Genomic DNA, 19,303 nt, shown 5'->3' on the forward strand with positions numbered 1-19,303 from the left:
CCGAAATAAACCTGCTACTCTTACAGCTTTGCAAACTGCTCCCTAACTCACATGCTGCGCAAGATGGCGGGGACAAATCGGGAACCGCTAGCACCACTGACACGCAAGATCTCATATGTCCCGATATCTCGATCTCCCAGACAGCGGTTGCCGTATCTCCTGGGGTCTCCAGGCAGCACTATAGCCAGTGCGGCGATGACCCGACAGACACCCTAAGAGTGATGGGGCCTGGATCGGCTGCACCGGAGCCTAGGTCTGTAAAAGACTTGGATCTATTCACCTACCCAACAGATTTCATGACAGCCTCTTCGCACAATCTGATCTCTGGATCCGCCTTGGATCTTTCACCTTCTAGAGGTACAGACACTCACGATCTCCCTACCTCTCCTAGCGGAGACACCATATGGAACTTCTCATTGGAGGCATACGATCTCTCCTTCCCAGGACAGCTTTTAAGAAAATGCGAGGCAACAATCACAGGTGTTGGCTAGATGGCAGACTATCAAAGAAGCCCATAACAGCCTGGGTCGTTCTATGGGGTGCTTGAAATAAAAACTTTCTGTTTATGTTGCATTTTACCATCTGGAGCTACACTTATCGGGCACAGCATTTGCTTATACCCTGCAACTGCACTTATAACTCATGCTTCTGTCACTGGAAGATATATATGATGGCTGAAATACTGAATACGCTACACCTCCTAGTTTGATCGTTGAGCACCAGTTTATGTTATGCTATTTTAAATGTTTCAGTTTGTTTTATTACCACTGCATCTTATGTTTATGTAGTAAACCTTGCTCCACTACGCATATTATTAGCTAACTGTAATTTGGAGCACTGTTTGCTACTCCCTTGTTGTGCCTTCTCTCATTGTATCGTATTTTAAACTTTGCTACCTACTGTCTATGGTCCATAGGTGTTCTACTGAGATATATGTGGATGTGGGTTTATATACCCACTTTATTTACTGATACAACTGCTCATTGACCCAAAATTCATGTTTAAATTTAATGCATTATACCCATCCCACTCAGGAAAAATAACTATATTACTGGTTTCTTTTGTATTAGCCTTAGCTACAACGTGATTATATTTAAATAGCTCTATATAGATATCTCTCAACTCCTTTAAGCAGGTCTGGGGGAGTAGTTGATATATCTATTATCCAATATCCCATGCCTCAAATGTTTACTCTGCTTTTTCCTTAGACCACAGAATATTATGTTAAAGTTTTTGTAGTAGGTTTAGCCACAGCGTATATAAGAGGTCCCAACATCTCTTTACCCAGCTAAATACACTTCACCTGAAAGTCTCTAGTTTGGCTGTAATATGCAGCATTCTTCTAATGGTTACTGAGGGGTAGTGTTTGACTTAGTTTTCTGTTATATCTACACCAGTGACCCTCCTCTTGATATTGAATGTGGCCCCCAATAAATATATTAGCTCCTATACTTTACACACATCATACTGTTAACGTGGCCCCAAGGTATTCACCTCTATGACTCCTCTCCCCAGGCCACTCCTGTGCTCCTCTATTAGTGGGTTGAAGCCATATAATACTGGTGGCCCTGGCCAGGACATAGACATTAAGCTGTTTTTTTTAAGAGACCCTTCTCCTTATATTTGCATAGCTATATAACTTAGAGAGACATGGAACTATAGGTTTGGAGTATAGCAGATAATCCTAGTAATCATTGTTTAAGACTACGTATATATCATACCTAGTCTCTCTATGGTCATTCCCACATTATTAATACACATCATTGGCTCAGGTAGAGCCTCTCTCCTCCCTTTCCCGCCGGTACTTGTTGCCTGCGGGTCATATCCCTCCTCCTTTTTCCTGCACTGCCTATAGGTAGCACTCCCCTAGGAGAGGGGCTCACACGGTGATCTCCTAGGCCCCAAACATTATCCTCCCTCCCCCCCAAGGCAAATTTTACATGTCCAGTAGCAGTCTCATTCATCCCACGCCCCACTCTAGAATATATAAATCCACCTCAATGTTACTATAGACACTGCCGGGCTGTGTTAACTGGGAAGACACGGCTAGGCATAACTTTGATTTCGGTCTGAGATTTATCAGCAGGGGCTAACAGTATACATAAGTAGAGATACCTGTCAAGATTCATCTGGGATTTTCACATATCTCATAAACCCCCCCTGTCTCTATCCCTATGGGGAAGCTACTCTTACTCTTGCTCCTATCCTAGCTTGGATTAACACTTGGTCTAAGTAGGAGGCAATCCTATTGCTTAATATATTTAAATGCTCTGGGTCCTCGAATTATCTATCTATCCAATAAACAAACTGGCTCCGCCCCCCCGCCCTTCCTTCTTTATTATCAAGCGGCTCCTGCCCGCTGTAACCCCCCTCCCATCAAAATATAGAGCTACCCCCTCCCTAGTCCCAACCCTTCCCATATGGATATTTGAATCTTTTCCTCATAGTGCTAGGAGAGGTCCTTTCAAGTATATATTATTTTCATGGCGCTCTATCATAAAACCGAAGTCTTCCTATGAAACAGCTCACTCCTCAGAGTTATGCTCATGATATATGAATAAGTCTCACTGCTAATTGTACAATGTCTTTACTCTTTTGTATCTTTTTGTGGGCATACCTTATGTTCTGTATCTGTTCATGACTTCAATAAAAAAATTATTTAAAAAAAGTAACCATATCTTGTATCCACAATTCCGTATAAAAAGTGCAAGGAACCACAGAGCACCGCATGTGGGCCAGAAACTTTATTTGAAGTGAATCAGATGAATCACTCCCAAATAATACTCGCAGTCAGCAAAAGAGAGGTATTTGATGATAGTAACCACTGAATCAAACATGCCCCAAATAAACAGACATTAAATATGTATGCATGTAATATGTACTTGTGAAGCGCTGCTGATCATCCAAAAGGATTTCAAACTGACACTTTAAATTTTCTTAGTTCAGTGTGATGTCTTATTAAAATAAATCCTCAAGTATTTTTTTTTTTCCCTTCTTCTAATTTTGTAAGGAAAACCTATAAAGGAAGGTAACTCCCATTGGTATAATAGAGGATGCGCAGAACACTGCATGTGGGCCTTACTAATATGTGGGAAAGTACAGGAGAATTGTGGCATAAATTGACCATAGTCAAGGGTCAAACAGCAAGGATAATTGTAAATTTTGTTATAAAAATTTTGCACATATACTGTCTCTTTAAAAACAAAAGCAACTCTTTATTGTGTACTTATGGGTTTCTATTTAAAATCTTTCAGCCGATTACTTAACAGGAGCAAAAGTAACACTGCTGAAACTGTTTGAAGATCAAGTAGAAAACAACATGACAGCACACAATACAGAGTTAAACTCAGGGAATTTTAATGAGGTGCCCTAATACTTCCGGAGCGCAATTGTAACGCTATCCGGCCACACAGAGATGAAAAACACTGTATCAGCAAAGGCAAGAAACGTGTGCAGCCAAAGACGGCCTCGTGGAAACACAGCCTGCATATAGCTATAACTATGGCGCCGCTGAGAAAAAAAGGGCGCCAAATATAACCCCGCTCTTCGTGGGCGTCGTATACACACTCTCCCGGTCGCCATGTTTACAATAGATGCGAACTACCGGGATTTAACTGACTATACACACTCTCTGAAACGTAATACCGGAACTTGTAATACTGAAAGCACCAAAAAGGTATAACAAGGAGCCCTACATTAATCCACCATATAGATTAAACGGCTAAAAATAGACCTCAGTCAGATTAACCCTCTCAGTATAATGACATAAAACCTGAACCTCATAGATCCGTTCAGTGCAAATGTCCTCAGAAGCCACATTCCTGAGCCCCAGTTCCTGCCATTACCACACTGTCCTATAAGCCTCCTTTATACAATAAAAGAGATGATAGTCCCAGAAATGTGCTCAACTTCCTCAGTCCTGAATCTTCTTGCCTTTCAGACCCAGAGTAAAAGTCAGCACTTACCTTGAATGCTGCGCGACAGCATGGCAGTCCAGCAGGTTTCCAGAGGTCCTCTCCCTCCCATAGCCCTGTGGACAAAGATCAGCCTGAGCTAAAAGTGCTTAGGCTATCTATATTAGGGCAGCAAATATGTATAGGAGGCGCAGTGAGAATTATGTCCCACCAGTTCCTATTGCTTTAAAGCCACCAAATGCTTCTCTTTTTACTGAAGAGACTGATCTGGACTAGGCTACACCCTAGCACAAAGTAGTACTCAGTGGCACCACTTTTAAAAATAATAAACACTTGATTGAAGAATCTTTACTAACACCTCACTTTGCCATCTCCTATCTAACAAACACAGGCAAAGAGAATGACTGGGTTGGGAGGGAAGGGAGGAGCTATTTATACAGCTCTGCTGTGGTGCTCTTTGCCTCCTCCTCCTGCTGACCAGGAGGCGATATCCCATAAGGATGAAATCTGTGGACTCATCGTATTTTGAAAAAGAAATACATCTACATATTATTCTAATGCTAATCTTTGAATACATCATTATGTCTAGCATGTATTTCATCTTTAACCCCTTAACAAGAGACAGCATTCCCTGTATGTCGGGTGACATTTTCAGCTATTGCTGAATGCACACTGGAGGGTGGCATGTAGTAGTACTAGGGCTTTTTGTCACTTTAAGCGAGAGCGGCACTATTACAGAGCTAAAACGGACCAGCGAACACAGAAGAACTGCATAATATGTAAATGCATAATAAAAAGAAAATGCAAAAGCACTTTGAGTTCTGACAAATTTTAAAAAGTCAGTTCTACTTTCCATCCCTCGGCATCACGTGACAAACCATCAGCTAATCACAAAATGCATATCAATATACTATCTGAATTCTCATGTGTTTTGTAGGAACTGGTGCCCCAGAAAAAGGGTTGCCATCTCGACCATGTTTTCTAGCATGAATAGTGCTGTTCAGTGTCACTATTTGTGTGCTTTAAAGAGTTGAAATTCATGTTCCTGCCTGCACACCCCGCAGCATGTATAACTCATAAGTGTCCAGGCAAACATGGCTGAGGTGGCAACCCTACCAGAAAGTGATTAAATAAAAAAAGTTTGTGCACTTTTAGATAATGGAAGCAAATTCAAATGTTGTTTAAAATTGTGTGCTCGATCTAAATCATGAAAATGTAATTTTGACTTTAGTGTTGTTTTAAGAGACAGCGTGCGTGGTATATCTGTGTCATTAAGGGGCAGTATAACTGATACAAATATTGCTTTAAATCCTTCTGCAATATAGTGATCACAAATCATGCACACTCTTGATCCTGCCTAGCTCTATCCAAACCATGAAAGAACGATTACGTTCCTTTAGCAGTTACTTGTTTTTAAAAGAGAAATAACAGAAGTTACTGGTAGCTTTTACATAATTTTCCAGCTTTACCCAGAATTCCCCTCTTCCTTTCAGAAAACATCTAATTTATATGTTTACGCTTATTACACCTTCCTATTGACACTTCCACATCCTTTGTGCCAATCTCATTAATATTTGCACTACATTTATTGCTCTCTTCCCTCTTTTCACAACGGCATTGTTACAATTCACCCTCAGACAGTACATGACTTTCAGAACCATAGCATTAACCCATTGTGATCTTGAACACAATACTCACCCACCACGCGACACGACGAGCTTCACCTTCACTCTGTAAGACACAATGATGCCCAGCACTTCCTTACTGGAGCCTTCTTTCACACTGTAAAACAAATTGAGCAGGAGAAATGCTTTAATTTAAAATTTTAGAAAATAACATCCTTCCGCTTAAAGGGCCATGGAACTTTTTTTTTCTTTTAGGATTCTAATAGAACATACAATTTTCAACAACTTTCTAATTTACTTCTATCGCCAAATCTGCTTAATATCCTTTTGCTGAAGGAGATGCATTGCACAGCTGAGAGCTCGCTGAACACATCTAGTCAGCCAATTACAAGAGACAAATGTGCCTGGGCACCAATCACCAGCTAGCTCCACACTAGTGTAGGATATGTACATATTCTTTTTCAACAATGTATACCAAGGGAACAAAGTATATTTGAAAACAGAAGTAAATTTAAAAGGGTCTTAAAATAACATACTCCATCTGAATCATGCACTTTAATTTTGACTTTCCTATCACTTGAAAGGATAGTAATGTAAAAATTAAACTTTCATTATTTAGATAGAGTGTGATTTTAAACAACTTTCCAAATTACATCTAATGTAATCTGCTTTGTTCTGTTTGAATCCTTTGTTGAAAAGTACACCTAGATAGGCTCATGAGTAGCAATGTGCTTCTGTGATCTAGTTGCTGATTGGTGTCTAAACATATATGCCTCAAGTCATTGGTTTACCTAGTGTGTTCATCTAGTTCCCAGTAGTAAATGAGAAAGTTGCTTAAAAATGTATGCTCTGCCTGAAAGATGAAAACCATTTTTTGGAGGTAAATGTCCCTTTAAATAACAGAAAATACATCAGGATACAAAAGGTAAAGGCAATTATCAGTATGTCCCATCTAGAGCAGGGGTGGCCAGGCATTACAGATTTTTTTTTATTAACTTTGTCAGTTTAATCTAATTGTGCAGGTGCTAAACTTAATACGACAAGAAAGTCAAATTCAAACTTTAATGATTCAGATAAAAGGGACAACAATGTTATTGTTTAAAAAGATAATCCCTTTTTTTTACTTATTCCCCAGTTATGCATAAACAACACAGTTATATAAATACACTTGTTACCTCTGTGTCTACCCCGTATATAAGCCTCTGCAGACTGCCCCCCTTATTTCAGTTCTTTTGATTTAAACAGAGGATAGCTTTTCAACAAAGGATAGCAAGAAAACAAAGAATTTGATAATATAAGTAAATTTGAAAGTTTATACGCCCCTTTAAGTGTAGTAAAACAATTTTGCAAATATACTTTATTTTGCCCCCTTTTCCTGTAATTCAAAGGGACATAAAAGCCGTTTTTCCTTTAATGATTTAGATAGAGCATACAATCTTAAACAGTTTTCCAGTTGACGTCTAATTTGCTTCATACTCTTGGTATTCTTTGATGAAAAACATTTAGACAGACTCAAGAGCAGCAATGCAATACTGGGAGCTGTCAGCTAATAAGTGGCTGCACTTATATACTCATTGCCTGGAACAATTAGCTCAGCTAGCTCCCAGTAGTGCAGTGCTGCACCTCCAACAAAGCATATGTGATAATACAAATAAATTGGAAAGTTGATTAAAACTGTATACTTTATTTGAATCATGAACTAAAACATTTGGGGTTTATGTCCCTTTGAGCCTGAACATAACTATATGTTGCCAACAAAATGACAGGGGTAAGCCTGTCTAGTAACAAGTCTGGACTGGATAACTTAAAGGACCAGTCAAAACAGTAGATTTGCATAATCAACAAATGCAAGATAACAAGACAATGCAATAGCACTTAGTCTGAACTTCAATTGAGTATTAGATATGTTTTCTGACAATTTTTAAAAGTTATGTATTTTTCCACTCCCCCTTTACCATGTGACAACCATCAGCCAATCACAAATGCATACACATACCATGTGACAGCCATCAGCCATTCACAAATGCATACACACTTATTCTTGCACATGCTCAGTAGGAGCTGGTGACTCAAAAAGTTTAAATATAAAAAGATTGTGCACATTTTGTTAATAGAAGTAAATTGGAAAGTTGTTTAAAATGGCATGCTCTATCTGAATAATGAAAGTTTAATTTTGATTGAGTGCCCCTTTAAATAGTAAAAGCACTAGATGGCATGTTAGCTCTCTACATCATCACTTACATTGTGCTTGATGCTAGGTTGGTGTCTTCATGCTTTAGCTTCCCGTCTAGTGCCAGACCACGCTTTTCCCGGTTATTGGATAGAAGAGGGATTAGATTATAAACTTTACAGAAGGTTGAGCTTGGAGCCACCTGATCACTGAAACAAACAAGGAACAATAAAACAAGGTGGAAAAAGTAAAGGACAAAAAGAGAAAAGAAAGGTGTAGAAATTAGTTTAAAAAAAAAAAACAACATAGGACAGAAAACCAATCAATGCTTTTGTAACGAGAGAAAGGAGAAAAAAAAAGTAGTTTTATAGGTTTAGGTTGTTACTCACTCTTGTTCAATCTGAGCCACAGGACATTTATACTGTGCCGTGCTGAATAGACAGATGTCTGCGTATTGCCTGACTGGAAGACAGAAATAACATGTATATTTTAAAGGGACACAGACCGAAATATTTAACATTTACGGTTCATATACAGCATGCAATTCACAGGCTTTTCAATTCACTTCTTTCTCTTAGTATGATTTGTTAAAAAGCACCTCCAGGCAGGCTCAGGAGCAGCAATAAACTACTGGAGTCTTTCCACATTTTCAACAAAAAAGGTTTGACAGAAAGAAGCACTATTCTAGCACTCACTTAGAAATACTATATAAAGTGGTGTATTTAGGTTTTGTGCTGCCCTAAGGCACTCAAAATTCTGCTGCCCTCCAAAGGTTTAGGCCTTTTTCCCCTGTAATAATTTTTTGGGTCAGTGTGTAAATGTTTTGTTTGTTTTTTTCATAACAATTGAAAAGAAAATTGACTAGCAAAACACTTGGATACAGGTGGGATGAATTGTATGCATCTCATACCATTTTCTCCCTGAGAGAATGGAGAGAAAAGAAGTGGAGGAGAGAAAAGAAGTGGAGGGGAGAAAAGAAGTAGAGGGGAGAAAAGAAGTAGAGGGGAGAAAAGAAGTAGAGGGGAGAAAAGAAGTGGAGGGGAGAAAAGAAGTGGAGGGGACAAAAGGGAGGGAAAGGAAAGAAGGGAGGGAGAGATAGAGAGAGAAAAGTGGGGAGGGAGTGGAGAAAAGGGGAGGGAAAGAAAGGAAGCAAGGGAGGGAGTTGAGGGAAAGAAGGGAGTTGAGGGAAAGAAGGGAGGGAGGGAAAGAAGGGAGGGAGGGAAAGAAGGGAGGGAGGGAAAGAAAGAAGGGAGGGAAAAGGGAAAGAATACACTTTGAAACAATCACTGTCCTTCATATAGAACAACATAAAGTAATTACCATCATTCAAGTAATGAAACTTTTTAAGTGTCCATTTTCTATTTACTCCGTGGGTACATTAATGCAGAAAAAGCCTGTGAAGAGCGAACTTAATCAGCGCACGTGCCTTGTCTTCTCTATAAAAGCCTGCACTTTATCGCTCACTGTACTGTGTGCTGGCGTTTAGAGAAAGGATAGGGCAGATGTGCTGCCCCTTCCAACTCTGTCGCACTAGCCACCGGCCTTATTGGCCTAGGCTATAATACGCCCCTGACTATATCATATCCAAGGTCGAGGAGTTTGGAAAATTAAAACTTAAATTTTACTATTGATTATAAAAAATACTTTATGAGTCAAAACAAGACCAGTATAATACAATAAAGAATTAATATCTATCAAGGCCTTTGAGAAAGCCAAATAGCAAAATGTGCATCAGGTGTTCTCTTGTGTCTCTACAGAACTGATTAATAGATATGAATTGGGTGTACAGTTGTGCTCATAAGTTTACATACCTTGGCAGAATTTATGATTTCTTGGCCATTATTCAGAGAATATGAATGATAACACAAAAACTTTTCTTTCACTCATGGTTAGTGTTTGGCTGAAGCCATTTATTATCAATCAACTGTGTTTACTCTTTTTAAATCATAATGACAACAGAAACTACCCAAATGACACTGATCAAAAGTTTACATACCCTGGTGATTTTGGCCTGATAACATGCACACAAGTTGACACAAAGGGGTTTGAATGGCTATTCTTGTAATTAGTGTGTGTGTATAAAAGGTCTATGAGTTTCTGGACTCCTGACACACACTTGCATCTTTCATCCAGTGCTGAACTGACTATTCTGGATTCTGAGTCATGGGGAAATCAAAAGAATTGTCAAAGGATCTGCGGGAAAAGGTAGTTGAACTGTATAAAACAGGAAAGGGATATAAAAAGATATCAAAGGAATTGAGAATGCAAATCAGCGGTGTTCAAACTCTAATAAAGAAGTGGAAAATGAGGGGCAAACAGATGACAGGTGAGGATGGTTCTCTTTAAAAGCCATTCAAACCCCTTTGTGTCAACTTGTGTGCATGTTATCAGGCCAAAATCACCAGGGTATGTAAACTTTTAATCAGGGTCATTTGGGTAGTTTCTGTTGTTGTCATGATTTAAAAAGAGTAAACACAGTTGATTGATAATAAATGGCTTCAGCCAAACACTAACCATTAGTGAAAGTTTGTGTTTTATCATTCATATTCTCTGAAAAATGGCCAAGAAATCATAAATTCTGCCAGAGTATGTAAACATATGAGCACAACTGTATATTAAACTTGCAATCTGAGATATGGAAGCACAGAACCAATCAGATTTAATAATTATGTATTCACTACCATTAGTATACTTATTTAGAGGATGGTATCCTCTTAGCTTAATTGTCATTGTTGGTTTGATATACATAATAGACAACCGATGCAGATTGCTCAATGGCTGCACTCAGATATATACTATTACGCATTAATTATTTTTTGATGATATAAATTCTTTATTGTATTATACTGGTCCTGTTTTGACAATTTTTTAACTGTTTTTAAAGTATGTTTTTATAACCAATAGTAAAAGTTAAGTTTTAATTTTCCAAAATCCCAGACCTGGGATATTGTATAGTATTTTTGAATGCTAGAATAGTGCTTCTTTCTGTCAAACCTTTTTTTGTTGAATATATACATTTCAGACTAACCAACCGCCACCATGTATAAGTGATAGACAGGGAATAGACATTTCCTGTTTACTTGTAGGTCAAATTAGGATTGATTACTTATACGTTTTTGTTCAGTCTTTGCACATATACCTCGTCATTGCCTGACCAGATGTGTTCAGCTAGCTCCCAATAGTGCAATCTGCTCTAGAGCTTATGTTGTGTTTAACCCCTTGCAGGTTATATGCACACACCAATTACTTTAACGCATCCTTTTTTCACTTATGTCCCTTTAAATTATTGTGGTTGTAAAATAATATATACAAATAACCGCACAGAATTTGAGAATGTGCTTATAAAATTATATATATATATATATATATATATATATATATTCCAATGGATTGTCCCCACTTGTAGCGCAAAAAATCTCTCTCCAAAGAAAAGTAAAACTTCCTTTATTGTAGTAACAAAAGTAAAAACATGACAGCCTACACACGACTGTAATAAAGCACTTAATGTAAAAACACAGTGTCAGTGATCTGAACCACATGCAGACATGTTTCGTGCAGTTGCGCACTTGATCACTGCTTGAAAGCAATCCTGATCACACCTGCTTTATAGCACTTTTCTTAAAGAGACATTTGTAAATGTTAGACACTGTGTGCTTGAACTCTCTCTTTACTGCCTATCCTTTGTTGAAGAACATGTTTCAAAAAGTTATTTAATACATTTGCAGAAAATTTTTTCTCTTCTACATGTATATTAATAATAATATGATGTTAACTTTTATATATTAAGAATTTTTTTCTCTTCTACATGTATATTAATAATATGATGTTAACTTTTATACATTAAAAATTACCTTATGTCTTTGCCTCATTTCTCATAAGTATATCTTATACCACTAGATAAAATTGCAGTCTTTCAACTGTAGTACTTTGATGTAATTTATATATGACACTATGTGTCATACAAAAAATGTTAAATTTATTTCTAGAGTAAGGTTTAGAGTTTACAATATATGTAAAAATAATTTATTGTTTAAGACTTATATGATGGCCATATATTATTTCTCCCCTTTTCCTTATCTAAAAGAAAAGCTGTTGTGTATATATTAATTCACAAAAAGATCCAGGTCTCTACGCATATTGAGACCTAATGGATTACATGTTTTTAATGTGAAAATCCAGAAGACTTCACGTTTGTTAAGTTTATCTTCTCTGTCTCCTCCTCGTTTCCATAGAGGAACATGATCTATACCTTGAATTTTTAATAAAGACACATCTGAATTATGTTGACTTTTAAAATGTCTCGACACTGGTGTGTCGGTGTCATCATCCTCTATTGATCTGAGGTGCTGAAGAAACCTATCTTTAATGCTACGCTTGGTTTTACCTACATAGTTAATTTTACAGAGATCACACGTAAGTAAATATACTACATGTGTAGTTGAACAATTTATGTAATACTTAATTTTGTAGTCTTGCTGGGTAGCAGATGAAGAAAAAGTATCGCCCTCAATGACATGGTTACAAGTTTTACATATATTTCTCCTGCATCTAAAGAATCCCTTTCTCTCTTTTAGCCAGCATTTATTGTGTTTTATTGGAAGATTAGATGGAGAGAGGTAGTTTGAAAGTGTTTTTCCTCTTTTGGGTATAATATCTACACCCTCTTCCATTATAATTTTTAGTACTGGATCTGAATATAACACAGGTACAGTATCTTTAATGATTTTGCTGATGTTTTTAAAATCAGTACTATAGGTAGTTATAAACCTGGGTTTCTCAGTGTCCCTTTTTTTTGCATCTTTCCTTTTATATTTTAGTAAATCCTCCCTAGTTTTTTGCTGAACACTTTCTTTTGCTTTAATTAAAGTGCCTTCATTATATCCTCTCTGTTTTAGTCTTTCTTCAATAATTTTACACTGTTTATTATAATCTTCCTCATTAGAGCAATTTCTTTTGGCCCTAATGAATTCACCCTTTGGTATTCCTTGTAGCACATGTCTCGGGTGACATGATTTGTATAAAAGTGTAGTATTGCCTGCTGTTGGCTTTCTGTAAAGTATAGAGACTATTTTTTCATGTTCTACATCTGCTTTTAATGTAAGATCTAGAAAGTCTATTGACTCCGTACTTTCTTCTCCTGTGAATTTCAACCCACATTTGTTATTATTTAAATAAGCACAGAAATCTTTTACTTGATCTGTGTCTCCTTCAAAAATGAAAAGTAAATAGTCTATATATCTGAAAAAAATGTATGATTCTCTCTCTATGGGGATTTCTCTCTCCAAAGACGTGGAACAGCTCCCACCAACCCATAAATAGGTTGGCGTATGATGGGGCAAACTTGGCCCCCATCGCCGTTCCACGCCTTTGGAGAAAGAAATCTGATCCAAACAAAGAAATTATGCGTTAAAAGATATTCAATTGCATTAAGTATAAACATTTTTGTTGCTGATTCATAGTCAGTACACTGGTTCAAGAAAAATTCTATAGCTGTCATGCCTAAGTTGTGATCTATACAAGTATACAAGGATGATACGTCCACTACTAGAAATCTGTAATTTTCTTTCCATTTGATATTCTGTAACTTATTAAGCAAGGATGTGCTATCCTGTATGTAACTTAGTAAATCTTTAACAAGTGGTTGTAAGAAAGTGTCCACCAGATCTGATAACGGCTCATTTAATGAGTTAATACCTGCAATTATAGGTCGTCCTGGTGGACAGACTAAATCTTTATGTAACTTGGGAAAATAATGAAATATTGGAATTACTGAATTAGTTGGAGTTAGGACTTCTTCTAATGTAGGAGTTATGATATTGTTTAGTTTAGCTATCTTAGTGATTTTAATTAGCTCTTTTCTAAACTCTCTCGTGGGATTACCATCTAGTTTGATATACACTTCTTGATCAGACAGTTGCCTTTTGGCTTCTTTAATGTAGTCTACAGTATTTAAAATGACTACATTTCCTCCTTTATCAGAAGGGTGGATCATTATATCTTTATTTTCTTGAAGAGTTAATAAAGCTGCTTTTTCTTTATTTGTTAAATTAGAGTACCTTCTTTTTTTACTTTTTAGATTCTTTTCATGTAGTATTCTTAACTTACTTTCCACTGTTTTCTGGAAAATATCTAACACCTTAGGTCTGGTGTGTACTGGATAAAAGGTGCTCTTTTTCTTTAAGTGACCAAATTTGATATCTTCTTCCATTATCTTATCTATAGATTCTCTATTGCTATCCTCAGCTAGTTCTTGCAAATCTTTAATAGCACATAAGTCAGGAAATAACAAGACATCAGTAATGGCTGACGTGACACTCTCATTAATATCATTTTTAGTCTCAACTTGTGTCATATGCTCACTTTCTGAAAAAAAATGTTTTTTCAAAGTAAGTTTGCGTACAAACTTGTTAACGTCTAATACTGTTTCAAACAAATTAAACTGAGCTGATGGCACAAAGTTGAGACCTTTGGACAAAAGATTAATCTCTATGGAGTTCAGGGTAACATCAGACAGATTACAGACACTCAGATCTGCATTTATTTCTTTTTGTTCTGTCCCTGTGATCTCGTGATGTATTTCTTCTGTTGTCCTTTCCTCTGATGTTGTTTGTTGTATCTGTTTCCGCTTGCTGCCCTTGCCCCTACTTCCTCTATGGGTTTTTTTGTTTTTCTTGGGAAAGTCTGGGGGTCCTCGTTTTTTGACTCCTTATGAGATCCTGATGTTGTAGCTTGTACCTCCAGTTCTTGAAATACTGCTGGTGTTTCTTCCTCAGTCTGCAAATCATTATCAGATGAGTCAAATTCGTATTCTGTGTCTGAGAATGTCACAGTTTTTCCTCCTTTATGTATTCTTCTCTGTTGCCTTCTCTGAAATCTCCTAGGATATTCTTCCTGTGTCCATCTGTAAACTTGTTTCTGATCGTAATCTTTTTTGTCTCTTGTTATTTTTCTTGACTTAAATTGCCATATTTCTTGTCTGAAAGTATTCATGGTTGTTTCAAATTTTTTGTCATATTCCTTAAAGTCTTTGTGATGTTGAAAATCTCTAAGTTTGTTTTGAACCTCTTTCATCTCCTGTAGCAGCTCTGCTTTTTGTTTTCTCTTGTGCTCCATAAGCAAATCAATTAATGCAAATGAGCATGCATCTAGAATGCTGTTCCATTTGGAGATAAATTCTGTATCCATAATCACAAAGGATGGAAATTTTCTTATACGAAGACCTCTTGGTATTCTGTGTTCATGCTTGTAAATAGAAAAAGATTTGAGATCTAGATCCAATTTAATGTCCTTTTTTCTTAAGGAATCCATTTCAAAGAAAAGACTGTCTATAGTATGTATTATTTGATTGTAGGTTTCAGATGCTTTATTGTGTGTAAAGGCTGTTACTTTTGTTTATTTAGAGATCAGAGTATGTGATAAATCCAATCACCTTAGTGTATATTTAGGTACAAATCTAATCTCTTTTTCTTTTTTGATCCTTTTTATATATCTCCCCTTTAGACATATTGTAAACTCTAAACCTTACTCTAGAAATAAATTTAACATTTTTTGTATGACACATAGTGTCATATATAAATTACATCAAAGTACTACAGTTGAAAGACTGCAATTTTATCTAGTGGTATAAGATATACTTATGAGAAATGAGGCAAAGACATAAGGTAATTTTTAATGTATAAAAGTTAACATCATATTATTAATATACATGTAGAAGAGAAAAAATTCTTAATATATAAAAGTTATCATATTATTATTAATATACATGTAGAAGAGAAAAAATTTTCTGCAAATGTATTAAATAACTTTTTGAAACATGTTCTTCAACAAAGGATAGGCAGTAAAGAGAGAGTTCAAGCACACAGTGTCTAACATTTACAAATGTCTCTTTAAGAAAAGTGCTATAAAGCAGGTGTGATCAGGATTGCTTTCAAGCAATGATCAAGTGCGCAACTGCACGAAACATGTCTGCATGTGGTTCAGATCACTGACACTGTGTTTTTACATTAAGTGCTTTATTACAGTCGTGTGTAGGCTGTCATGTTTTTACTTTTGTTACTACAATAAAGGAAGTTTTACTTTTCTTTGGAGAGAGATTTTTTGCGCTACAAGTGGGGACAATCCATTGGAATATATTCTATTTACTCAGACGATGACTACAGACCGGCTCAGTCTCCACAGCTGCAGATCTCCATACACCCTGAGCCAATTGCTCCCCAGCGTGTTACCGGACAGTGAGTGGTATACAGGTACCTTTTGAAATTATATTGCTAAAGTCTATGTGTGCGCTACTTACTTACAAAGTGTTCTTTTTATATATATATATCTCGATATATATCATATATATCATATATCATATATACACACACACATACATATATATATATACACACACACATACACACCACTTAGGAGCAAATTAGATATTTTAAAATGACTGGGAGGGATGTGTTTATTGTATCCACATGCATTTTACTTTACTGTGCTTATCTGCAGTGGGTCTTATGTTTATCTGCATCTACGTGCTGTAACTGAGTGCTATTTAAATAAAGAAAACAAAAATTTACCAGGGAGAAATGAAAGAAAAAAATCTTTTTACAGAGAGAACTACTGTATCAATAAAAAGAAACATTATACCCAGCGTTGCCATATATAGGTTACACAGATTTCCAACACACAGTTTCAGTGCGCACAGAGGAATAGAATTGTTCTTCAACAGCGGACAGTTTATTTAAAGCTCAGTGAGCAAACAGAACAGCATTTTTTGGTTCTTGTTGCACATAAATACATAGCAAGGTGCTCATCTTAGTTTTTCCAGCAATTTCAAGGGACATTAAAGGGGCATTTGTTCCCAATGATTCGTTTTCCAGTTGGGTGTATAAAATTGTTTACACATAACTCCTTTACCCTTGTCATTTGAAATAGTTGTTTTTACTTACTGAAACTGGTAAACATTCAATACTGCAGTATTGGCTATAGAAAGGTTATGTAAAAAGAGATGAACGCACACTGTGTCTGCCCTCTCCCTCAACAAATGAGAAGAAGAGAAAGGCAGGTAAGTAATGACACACCCATTGATTATATAAATGATAAATATAATTGTATACCTGACACTTTGACCTTCTTCACGGTTTTGCTGGAGTTATTTGTCACATGCACATTAATATTAATGGCCTCTCCATGGTAATAAAGCTGCAAAACAAAATGTGTATCACCTTATGGTAATTTTCTGTTCAATGATTACTTTTCCTGTGTCAGATTCCCCATTTAAAGGGCTGTAAACATCTTAAGATTTTCATGTAAAATATATTTATTCTACTTCACAAAACAACTTTGTAATATATTTTCATTATTTATTTTGCACCCTTTTCATGTAATTTAGCTCTGAAGATATAGCAATTTCTAATTCTCAGGAACTTGAAATGCACCATGCTGATTTCTCAAGGCTAACTCTGCTACATATGTCCTTAATTGTATTTATCGGATAACAACTGCAAAACAATGCTTTTTATACTAACATTATAACCAGGGCTAGCCTTGTTTGCAGACTAAGGCCCAGATTGGCTCCTCCAAATGAGGCAAACGGTGGGTGGAGTTTGGCTATTGATAAATAATTGCAGTAAAAAGGACCAGTAAATACAGTATATTTGCTTAAAAATGGATAATAAGACAATGAAAAAACAGTCTAAACTTAAAATTAGTTTTTTTTTAAGTTATCTATTTCCACTCCCACTGTATCATGTGACAGCCATCAGCCAATCACAAATGCACATATGTATATTCTGTTAATTCTTGCACATGCTCAGTAGGAGCTGGTGACTCAAAAAGTGTAAATATAAAAACGAGTGTGCACATTTTGTTAATGAAAGTAAATTGGAAAGTTCTTTAAAATTGCCTGCTCTATCTGAATCATTAATGTTTACTATTGACTTGTGCCCCTTTAAGACTCGGCTGATATGTTACTATAGCAACACAACAGCAATGCCTTTTAAATACAAAGTGTTAACGGTCCCTTCAACACCTCCAGCAACAGACCAGATCTCCAACCCTGATATACTATGCCTTCTATACACAACATTAAAGTGATACAAAATCCAAATATTTCCATTTGTGACCCAGACAGAGCATACAATTTTTTTAAAAGTTTCCAATTTACTTCTATTATCAAATTTTCTTCATACTGTACCATGTTATTTTTTGTTGAAGAGATAAACTAGGTAGGTGTTTGGAGCACTAAATGGCAGGAAATAGTGCTGCCATCTACTGCTCTTGCAAATGGAAGCGCTTGCAAAATGGTTACCATATAGTGCTCCAGAAATAGGCTTGCTCCTTTGCACAAGCCCCTGCTTTTAAACAAAAGATACCAAGAGAATGAAAAAAATTGATAATAGAAGTATATTAGAAAGCTGTTTAATATACTCTCTGAATCATGAAAGAAAAATGTTGGGTTTTATATCCCTTTAAAGACTCTTGCTTTGGAGTATCATCATGCTTTGTCCCATGATCCCTAGTGATGCCAAAAATCAATTCTTCTGTAAGCTGCAAATCAATCAATCATTTTATTTATTTTAAAAGCTAAGTTACAAAGTTTGAATTTTTGCCTCTCTAGGGAGCATGGGACAACACCATTTGTACACAACAACAAGTTGTTAACCCTTTCCCGTCTGGACTAAATTGTCTACATTCTAAACTAAGTTCTGATGTACACAAGTTGAAATCACGGGATCGTTCGTGCGATCGCAGGATTTCAATGATGGGATGGGGGAGTGCCTATGACACTAGGCACTCCCTCTAGTCCGCGATCCCATTAACCAAGCCGCTATGGCTTCAGGACAGCCAAATGGCAAGCTAGGATGGCATGGAACGTCCTAACGGTGGGAAAAGGGTTAATTTCTCAACAAAAACATAATGTATGCTTACCAGATAAATTATTTTCCTTCCGGATAGGGAGAGTCAATGGGGCATATTTATCAAATGTCTTGCGGACCTGATCCGGCACCGCGGATCAGGTCCACATGACAAGAGCTGCTGGTGCAACGCCGCCCCCTACAGACTCGTGGCCAATGGGCCGCCAGCAGTGAGGTGTCAATCAACCTGTACTCGATCGGGTTGATTTCCGGCAATTCCGTCTGTCTGCTTAGAGCAGGCGGACAGGGTTATGGAGCAGCGGTCTTTAGAACGCTGCTTCATAACTGCTGTTTCTGGCGAGTCTGAAGACTCGCCAGAAACACGGGCCCACAATCTCTGTTCGGAGCTTCATAAATGGGCCCCAAAGGCTTCATTACTTACTGTTGGGAAATACAACACCTGGCCATCAGGGAGGCGGCAAAGACACCCCAGCCAAAGGCTTAAATATCCCTCCCACTTCCTCATTACCCCAGTCATTCTGCCGAGGGAACAAGGAAAAGTAGGAGAAACATTAGGGTATAAATGGTGCCAGAAGAATAAAATAAATAATAGGGGACAGCCCATAGACAAGAAAAAACGTGCGGGGTGATTTAATCACGATTTTCTTATAAATGACTATAACACCTTAATTTTTCAATAAAAAATGTATTTAAGACTACAGATTCTTAATATATATGTTTCTCAATGTC

At 36.9% G+C, this 19,303-nt stretch overlaps 1 protein-coding gene across 2 annotated transcripts in view; it reads right to left on the minus strand.

The window, feature by feature from the left end:
• The window catches only part of ARRB2 (arrestin beta 2), a 134,078-nt gene that overhangs the window by 53,443 nt on the left and 61,332 nt on the right, over window positions 1–19,303 (minus strand). For both annotated transcript variants that reach the window (XM_053718247.1, XM_053718248.1), the window contains exons 9-12: window positions 16,814–16,898; window positions 8,099–8,171; window positions 7,781–7,918; window positions 5,613–5,696 (exon numbers count right to left, since the gene is read on the minus strand). In XM_053718247.1, coding sequence (XP_053574222.1) covers window positions 5,613–5,696; window positions 7,781–7,918; window positions 8,099–8,171; window positions 16,814–16,898 — 380 coding nt within the window. The remainder of the gene's footprint in view (window positions 1–5,612; window positions 5,697–7,780; window positions 7,919–8,098; window positions 8,172–16,813; window positions 16,899–19,303) is intronic.

This window comes from Bombina bombina, chromosome 6 (genome assembly GCF_027579735.1).
Source record: "Bombina bombina isolate aBomBom1 chromosome 6, aBomBom1.pri, whole genome shotgun sequence".
In the NCBI taxonomy this organism is placed as follows: domain Eukaryota; kingdom Metazoa; phylum Chordata; class Amphibia; order Anura; family Bombinatoridae; genus Bombina; species Bombina bombina.